Source organism: Pinus tabuliformis, chromosome 3_2 (genome assembly GCF_031772625.1).
Source record: "Pinus tabuliformis cultivar Carrire ecotype Pingquan chromosome 3_2, CPIR1, whole genome shotgun sequence".
NCBI lineage: Eukaryota > Viridiplantae > Streptophyta > Pinopsida > Pinales > Pinaceae > Pinus > Pinus tabuliformis.
Window position 1 is genome coordinate 119,342,892 of NC_142302.1, and position 9,646 is coordinate 119,352,537.

General features: G+C 31.4%; 1 protein-coding gene across 1 annotated transcript; it reads right to left on the bottom strand.

Moving 5' to 3' along the window:
- Positions 1-2,379: 2,379 nt before the first annotated feature.
- LOC149180097 (uncharacterized) lies at positions 2,380-3,263 on the bottom strand. Its single transcript, XM_089418107.1, has one exon. It carries the CDS (start codon positions 3,232-3,234, stop codon positions 2,713-2,715), a length of 522 nt encoding a protein of 173 aa, XP_089274233.1. The 5' UTR covers positions 3,235-3,263; the 3' UTR covers positions 2,380-2,712.
- Positions 3,264-9,646: the final 6,383 nt, after the last annotated feature.

Consider the following 9,646-nt stretch of genomic DNA (forward strand, 5'->3'; position numbering starts at 1 on the left):
TACATATTTATACATCATTAATTAAATTTTCAATCCACATGAAATAATTGTCTCTAAAAAACAAATATAAAAATATATATAAAAAGACAAAAACAAAAAAAAAATGGTAAAAAAAATTATATCATAAACCATAAAAGAATTTGGAAAATAAAAACAATTATAAATATATATATATATATATATATATATATATATATATATAATTAAGTAAGTAAATATTGAGAAATAATATATATATATATATATATATATATATATATAATTAAGTAAGTAAATATTGAGAAATAATATATATATATATATATATATATATATATATATTAACAAAAACTATGAAAAAAAAAATAGAAACAAACTAGTTTAAAGAAAAAAAATGAAAAATAACGAAAAAAAATTAAAAAACTAGTGAAATTAATATTTAAAAAAAAAAAATGTAAAAAAAATAAAATCTCACAAACCATAAAGAATTTGGAAAAAAGAAACAAAATTAATATATATATATATATATATATATATATATATATATATATATATATATATATAAGTAGAAATAGAGAAATTAAAAAAAATATTAGAAAAAACTAGGAAGAAAAATAAAAATAAAAATAAAAACAAACTAGTCGAAAAAAATAAAAAAAACTAGTAAAATTAATATTAAAAAAACAAAAATAAAATAAAATTATAAAAAAAATAAACCAAAAAAATGGTTATTTTTTATTAAAAAAAAATACAATTATCTTTTTTTAAATATACCTATTTTATTTAAAACTAAATAAATAATTTTTTTTTTTAAACAATCTGGTCTCTTATTAAAAAATAAAATAAAAAAATTAAACAATTTTTATTATTATTATTTTTTAATTTAAAAATTCAAATTATTAAAACTACATTTTATATTTTCAAAAAAATAAAAAAAATTAAACCTACATTTTATGTTAAAAAAAATAAAATAAAATTTACATTTTTTTTAAACCATCTTTTTTTAATTAAAAAAAATTATAATGTTTTTTTAAACAATATGTTATTTATGTCAAAGTATAAATCATAAAAAAAAAAAAAAAAAAAAAAATTAAAACCAATTTTAATTTTTTAATTTAAAATTTAAAAAATTAATAATTTTTTTTTAAAATTAATATATTAAAAAAATTAATTATAATTATGTGTACTATAAAAAAATTTAAAAATATTATTAAAGTTTTTTTATTTTTTATTTATTAAAACAAAATTTTTAAAACATATTAATTTTTTTTAATTGTTATTAACGTTTTATTTAAAAAATAATTAAAAAAATTTAATTTTTTTAAAACAAATTTTAATTTTTTAATTTAAAATTTAAAAAATTAATTTTTTTTTTTAAATTAATATATTAAAAACATATGAAAATTTTTAAAACCCACCCCCGCCCCCCCCGGCCCACCCCTCCCTCCCTCTGCCCCCTCCCCGGCCTCCTCCACCCGCGCAGGGCCACCCCCGGGCCGCCTCGCCCCGCCCGACGAGAATCGACCCGCTGCCCATCGGGAGGGGCGGGGCGGCCCGGGGGTGGCCATGTGCGGGTGGAGGAGGCCGGGGAGGGGGCGTGGGGAGGAAGGGGCGGGGTGGGCGGGGGCGGGGGGAGGGATGGGACCCAATTTATAAATACTCATTGTATTCAACGTTGCAACAGATTGTATGCACATAAAATATACAAATAATAAATATTATAATTTAAAATCCAAAAACATATGAAACTATACCTACAACAAACCATTAATAAATTATCTTATAAAAATTTAAACAATATTTAAAATAAGCATACCTCACTTGATCCGACTTGATTAGATTTGAAGGACTTTGATCTTTGACATAACACTCCTTAAATCTATCAGCACCGCAATTCTTGACCAACGAAACTAAATCCCTAAGAATCCCAGTGAAATCTGCCCTCGTAATCTTTAATAAGATCTCAGTGGACAACTTAATCAAATTTAAAATAAATAAATAAAGAGGAATTACAATAATGCTAGCTATTAATCCAACACATGTATACCACAGATTATGTTATGCACACCCCCGGGCCGCCCCGCCCCGCCCGACGGGTGGCGGGTCGATTCCCGGAATCGACCCGCCGCCAGTTGGGCGGGGCGGGGCGGCCCGGGGGTGGCCCTGCGCGGGTGGAGGAGGCCGGGAGGGGGCGGGGGGAGGGCGGAGGGGGCGGGGGGGGGGCATCTTTGTGCAGACGCGGAAGCCTGATCTATAACAACAAACATATTAAATGAAATGCACATTCAAATGATAAAAAAAATAATAACATATTCAAATGGCACAAAGCACACAGATACAAAAAACCCGATGGAATGGAACGGGGCTGCAAGCAGCCATTAATGGCCGCCATGGTTCTAATATTTGGAACAGAAATTATGCAATTACTATTATTAACTTATTCACTTCTACATATCATATAACGGACTCTGCAGTTTTTGCTTCAGAAACCGATAAATTTCTACATATTTTCCGGTCGGCATTTCGCAATGCCCTAAAACAAAAATAAAAACCCTCAAAATTTAACTATCCCGAAGCCTTGGTTTCTCCCCTCCGATGGACGCCGCTCGACGATGGTCGAGCAGCGAATGAATAATGAAATTTTTATGAAATCTTCGGCCATGCAACAATTGGCGGCTTCAAAATGGCATGGAATAAAAAGATCCGTGTTCAGGATGTTTCCTTGAAATCGTTTCACGGGAAGAGGTCCAGCACTTTGTGTTCTTTTGCAGCAGACGAGTCTTTCTGGTTCGGAACTCGAAGGCTTCCGCTTTCCAAGCTCGTGACAGAGCCTTCGGAGTTGACGGAAACGATCGATGGGCTAGAGACCCGGCGCTTGATATGAGAGGATGAAGAGGCCTCGAAATTCAAGGTGAGGTCCAGGTTTGCCTTCATTTCCATGGTGGTATTTGGGTGGATGTCGAAGACCTCCAGGCATTTAACATCGTCTGAGTTGCTGTTACTGAGATCCCGGTAGTTGACTTCGTTAATTCCCTCAATGCGCTGCCGAACCCTGCGAGGAGCTGCGGCGATTTCTGACGGCGGTAAATGAATTATTGTCTGGCTATGCCGGACCGCCTCGAAAGCTTCACAGAGGGAAAGATCGTGAGGTTCTGATTTTACCTTCGCTGCCCAGGGCTGATGTGGATTGCAGCTTTCCTGGGGTCGATTGAGTGGGAAATCGACCTCGGGTTTAACTGTGTACATTTCCCGCATTTCATTGACTGGCCGGGCTTTGCCGACTTCGAGGGGGCGGGGGTCGGTTTTAAAACTTTTAATATGTTTTTAATATATTAATTTAAAAAAAAAATTTATTAATTTTTTAAATTTTAAATTAAAAAATTAAAATTTGTTTTAAATTTTTTTTTTTTTTTTTATGATTTATATTTTGAAATAAATAAAATATTGTTTTGAAACAAAGTTATAAAAAAAACTAAAATTTAATTTTGATTAAAATATTTTAATAAATATTTTTTATTAATTTTTTTAATAAATTAAAATTTAATAATTTTTATTGCTACGGTTTAATGAATTTTTTCTTTCAAATTAAAAAAAAAAATTACATTTAAAAAAAGAAATTATCTTTAATTTTTTTTTGTTTGTTTTTAAATAAATAATGAAAATTTAATAAAAAATTATATTTATTTATTTATTCTTAAATCAAAAAGACTTTTTTTGTAAGTTGAAAATGTTCTTTAATTTTTTTAATTTTTTTTTATTGAAAAATACCTATATTTTTAAAATTTCGATATTTTTTTAGTTTTTTTTCTTAATAATTTGAGCTTATTTTTGTCTTTTTATTTTTTTCTACATGTTTTTAATATTAATTTTACTAGTTTTTAATTTTATTTTTTTGTTAATTTTCTATTTTTGTTTAATCTAGTTTGTTTTTTTTTTTGTTTGGACTAGGTTTTGTTAATGTTTTTTTTAATCTTTATATTTTTACTTACTTAAATTTATATATATAATTTTTTTATTTTTTTATTTTTATTTTCCAAATTCTTTTATGATTAAACAATTTTTTTTTAAATATTTTTTATTTATATTTTGTCTCACATATATGTATTTTTACATTTATTTTTTAAGTAATCATCATTTTAATCTTAATTTCACTAATTTTTATTTTTTATTTTTGGTTAATTTTCTCTTCTTTTTTTTTTTTTTTTTTTTTTAAATCTAGTTTGTTTTTAATTTGAATGTTTTTTAGTTGTTTGTTAATGTTTTTTTTTAATTTTTCTATTGTTACCTATTTAATTTTATAGTTTTTTAAATGTGTTTTTTCTTTTTTTCCCAAATTTTTTTATGGTTTACATATTTGTTTTTTCCCCAATTTTTTTTAGATATGTTTTTTTTACTATTTATTTGTTGTCTAGATAATCTTCGGCAAAATCACATAATCAATCTTTTGTCGACGCGTTTCGAACCAACCAGTGTGATTCATCGTCAGGACAAGTTGAAGAGCTAATCTGGCTTAGCTTGATTAAATAGAGTGTGCAGAGACTCCAACGGCTATATTGCAACGGCTAATTTTGACTCGAGGATCAAAGTCAAACCACTGATTTTATCATTAATAGAAGTTAATTGAATAATATAATAAATTTATTGTTTTAAATATAATGGTCATTATATCTTCATATTTATTAAATAACCTATATTTATTATTATCCCCAAATTATTTAAATACAAATAAATAGTATTAAATTACTATTATTCTTAGAATTTAGTTACAATAGGTAACTATGTATTTATTTAATAATAATTGTTTAAATCAAAGGGTCCAATGGTTAACTAGACATAATGGTCATTAATAAATTATGGTAAACTACATAATGGTAATCTAAATAAAATGGTCATTAATAAATTATATCTTCATATAACCAATATTTATTATTATTCCAAATAATTTAAATATAATAAATCGTATTATTAAATAAATACATAGTTACCTATTGTAACTAAATTCTAAGAATAATAGTAATTTAATACTATTTATTTGTATTTAAATAATTTGGGGATAATAATAAATATAGGTTATTTAATAAATATGAAGATATAATGACCATTATATTTAAAACAATAAATTTATTATATTATTCAATTAACTTCTATTAATGATAAAATCAGTGGTTTGACTTTGATCCTCAGGTCAAAATTAGCCGTTGCAATATAGCCGTTGGAGTCTCTGCACACTCTATTTAATCAAGCTAACCCAGATTAGTTCTTCAACTTGTCTTGACGATAAACCACACTGGTTGGTTCGAAACGCGTCGACAAAAGATTGATTATGTGATTTTGCCGAAGATTATCTAGACAATGTTATGGATCACAGAAGTCTAAATTCCTTAATATTTATTTGTTTATAATTTGTAATTTTTTTCTAGTTTTTTAATTCTTATTTTTACATTTTACATTTTTATGATTGATTTTATTTTTGATGTTTGATTTTTTTTGTTTTGTGTTTTTTATTTTATGTTTTGTTTTTAGTATATATTTTTATTTATGTTTTGTTATTTTTATTTTTTTGTTTTGTGTTTTTTCATTGTTTTAATTTTAATTTTAATTTTTTGAAATTTTAATGTTTTTCGGGGTCATGATAAAATATTTTATGCTATTATTTTGAAATGTTGAAATTTCACCCTTGAAAAAAAATTGTTATTCCAGCATCAACACTTTTCGTTTTGAGGGTGTTTTTTGCACAAAATTTACCATTGAGAAAAAAAAATGTTATTCGATCATTAACACTTCGTTTTCAGGGCGTTTTTTGGACAATTTTTGCACCAAAAATTGGTTTTCACCGTCATTTTTAAAACATGTTGAAAATTTAGCTTGGAAAAAAAAGGTGTTATTCCACCATCAACACTTTTCGTTTTTAGCACTGTTTTTGATGTTTTTTCGGGGTTTTTTGGTCAGAGTTCCCGTTTTGAGTTTATAGTTCCCGTTCCAAAGTTTACATTGTTTAGCTCTAGACTTCAATTGTGACTTCTAATATTGCTGATTTCTTAGAGAATGATTCTACAACCCTTGGGTCATCTGCAATTGCATCTAGTTCAAGAATTCCCACCGAACCTCCTTTCATTCCTACCATTCCTGTGCAGCCTACTATTTCTGATAAAAAATTTGCAGTAGTATCACCTCCATCTACTCCTTCTACTCCTAAAATATCCAAGATTGCTTCGCCTCTGCATACACCTCCTCAAACCCCCCATACATCAACTCCACCCACTCCCCCAACATCCCCAAGACCGATTGCAAATCCACCAAGAGCAATGGCTGCTTGTTTTGCACCTCTTGTACTGCCTCAAAATTTGGATGACATGCCTGCCGATTATCAAAACAAAATTCCTTTGTTTGATGGCACTCCTCATAGTGTTACAGCTTAGCAACATGTGGACATAATGAAGGATTTCTTCGATCTCCATGAGATCGATGCAAAAAATGTAACCATGAGACTCTTTGTACAAACATTTGGTGGTGAAGCAAGGAAATGGTTTAGGGCCTTGCCGGCTGCAAGCATCACTACATTGGCCAATCTACAGAGACGATTCTTAGACTGCTGGGAAGTGAAGAAAAATCCCCTTCAGATCCTTTCCAAATATGAGAACATCAAGCATAACGCTATTGAGTCTGTTCAAGATTACTATATTAGATTTAATTCAGTTTACAATGCAATCCCAGATCATATAAAGCCAGCCATGGGGCTAGCCTTGATGAAGTTTCCGAACGGTTTTGACACTGATATGGCTTATCAATTAAGAGAGAGAGATCCGGAAACTTTGGAAGACATGGAGAAGATTGAGTCAGCGTTGAAGAAAATCTGCTTGCCAAGAGAGCTAGAGAAAGAGATGAGAAGAAAGTCACAATAAAAGAATAGTCTTCCTCGTTAGATCAAGTGCTTCGAAAGGTGGAGCAGATGCTTGATAGAATGAAACTTGACAAGTTTGAACCACAAGTCAAAAATCCTAATTTTCGTGGCCAACAGCAGCCCCAATATAGGATCAAACAAAGAGAGCAGCGAGCCAAAGATCAAGTAGCGTAACAGCAAGTGCAGACACGTCTACAACAAAATTTTGTACATGGCCCAGAATCAGAAGAGGAGGAGAATGTGATTGGAGAAGAAAATCATTTCTTTACGCCCGATGACATGCCAATTTTCATCACTGAATATGAGGAGTACTTCGAGAATCTAGCTGAACGAAGGGATGAAAATTTCATTTTGGCAAATGAGACAGTTCTTGAGGAAGAGTTCGATGATTACCAAAGAGGATATATGAATGCTTTTTCAGCTCATCAGTGGCAATATTCACTTCGAAATAGAGATGTGCCTGTGAATCCAATTCAGAAAAGGAAGGAGGCAGCAACATCAAAGAATGATCCTCCCAATGTGTATAAAAAGGGAAAAGAGACAGCTAATCCTAACGCCAGCAAAATGACATCAGCAAGTGAAAAATCAAATCAGCCAAATGTGTCAAAGGAGAAAACGGAAAAGAAGGATGTTCCAGTGAAAGAGGTAGAAAAAGTTTCAGTTTTTAACTTAGAAAATGAAATTGCTAAGTTGAAAATATCCATTCCTTTGACCGAGTTGATGAAGAACAACAATTATAAAAGTCAGGTGTCTAAAATTTTGAGTTTAGATCCATCATCCGACATGGTAAATGTGGAGGATGACAGTCCTGAGCTGATCTTTGGGCCAGCATTGGAAGGTCAGTCCCAAGATAGTGATGTTGCTCCTTTCTATATCAGTCTCAGGGTGCATGACTTTGTATTACATAATGCTATGTTTGATTCCGGAGCCTCTCATAATCTCATGCTAAAAGCCATCATGGAGAAATTGGGATTGGATATCACTAGAAAATATCATGACCTTTACTCTTTCGACTCCGGTAGAGTAAGGTGCATTGGTCTTATCAATGATTTGGTGGTTAGTTTGGATTAGATTGCGGCTAAAAATGTTTTGATGGATGTGGTGGTGGAAGATATACTCCTATATTTGGCATGCTTCTTTCCAGATCTTGGGGAGCAAAGATTAAAGGGAAAATGCAACTTGATTTCTCCTATGCTACCATTCCCGTGTTTGGTCAGATGAGGAAACTATACTAGGAACAGAAAAATGAAGTACATGATTACTAGCAAGGAGAAACCGGTAAATCATCCAATCAACTATGTACATACTGATCTAGAGTCATTTGTTTTGTATTCAGATAGTTTTAATGATGTAAATAGCCAAATAGTGGAAGTATAAGACATTCCCGAGATTACTGAAAATTTCAGAGAAGTCTTAAAACAATAACGGCAAAGACTTGATGGTACCGCTGAGCAATCAACAGTCTGACAGTAGCAACATATTGATGGACAATAGGAAAAGGAAAAGAATTTCAACATTTGGAAGAGGATGAAACAGGCCTATGGAGCATGGACTTTGATGGTGTGGTAGGAATGGAAGGTGCTAGAATTGGTATTTGGATATGCAGCCCAGTTTTCACCCCAAACAAAGTGCCAAGAAACATAAGGGTCTGCTCTTAAAACTAGCTTTTGACTGTTCAAACAATGAGGTTGAATATGTTGCTTTGGTTTCTGGTTTGAAAGTTCTTAGAAAATTGAATGCTAAAAGGATTTCAGTGTATGGCGACTCCAAGTTAGTTATCAAGCAGGTGAAAGGTGAATACCAAACTAAGCATCCTCGAATGCGGGCCTACCGCAATGCGGTGTTGGATATCTTGAAAGTATTTTCTGATTATACTATAACTTGTGTGCCTCGTGCTCAGAATGTCATTGCAAATTCACTTGCAACAACAAGAAGTAATTTGAAAATTCCAATGAATTCAAACAACAAGTTTGAGATTCGCGTGAAGCATCTCCCAGCTGTTCCCATTAATCAAAGGTATTGGCAAGTATTTTAAGATGATGATGAGATCGATGAATTTCTGCAAAATAAAGGTAAATTTAAGGACACTTCTATTGATGTGGAGTTTGATGATGGTGATGAGGATATGGAAGTCAATCAGATGGAAGTTTTGCAGCTCAAAGACAACATCATTCCTAAAGGTATAATACCTTTAGAGGAGCTCTTCGATCAGGATGATGTGGCTAGAAAACCGACCTTGCTGCCAACCGAAAAAGGAGTTGAGGACGTGAACATTGGATCAACTGAAAATCCCAAGATGGTGAAATTATCAAAGGCATTGCCCCCACAGGTAAAAGAAAAGTATATCAGTTTGTTATCCTCTTTTACTGATGTATTCACTTGGGATTATTCAGATTTGAAGGCATATGACACGAGCATAATTCAGCATGTGATCCCGATCAAGCCAAATCAAAAGCCTTTTCGTCAAAAGCTAAGAAGAATAAATCCAAATCTATTGCCCTCAATCGAGAAGGAAGTGAATAGATTGTATAAAGCTGGTATCATAGTCCCCATAAGATTTTCAGATTGGATTTCAAACTTGGTGCCCGTCCGCAAGAAAACAGGTGAGATCCAATTATGCATTGATTTTAGAAATCTGAACAAAGTTTCCTTGAAAGACAATTATCCATTGCCCAAGATGGATCACATACTTCAGAGAGTAGTTGGAGCATCATGGATGTCACTACTCAATGGTTATTTGGGTTATAACCAAATCTTGGTCCATGA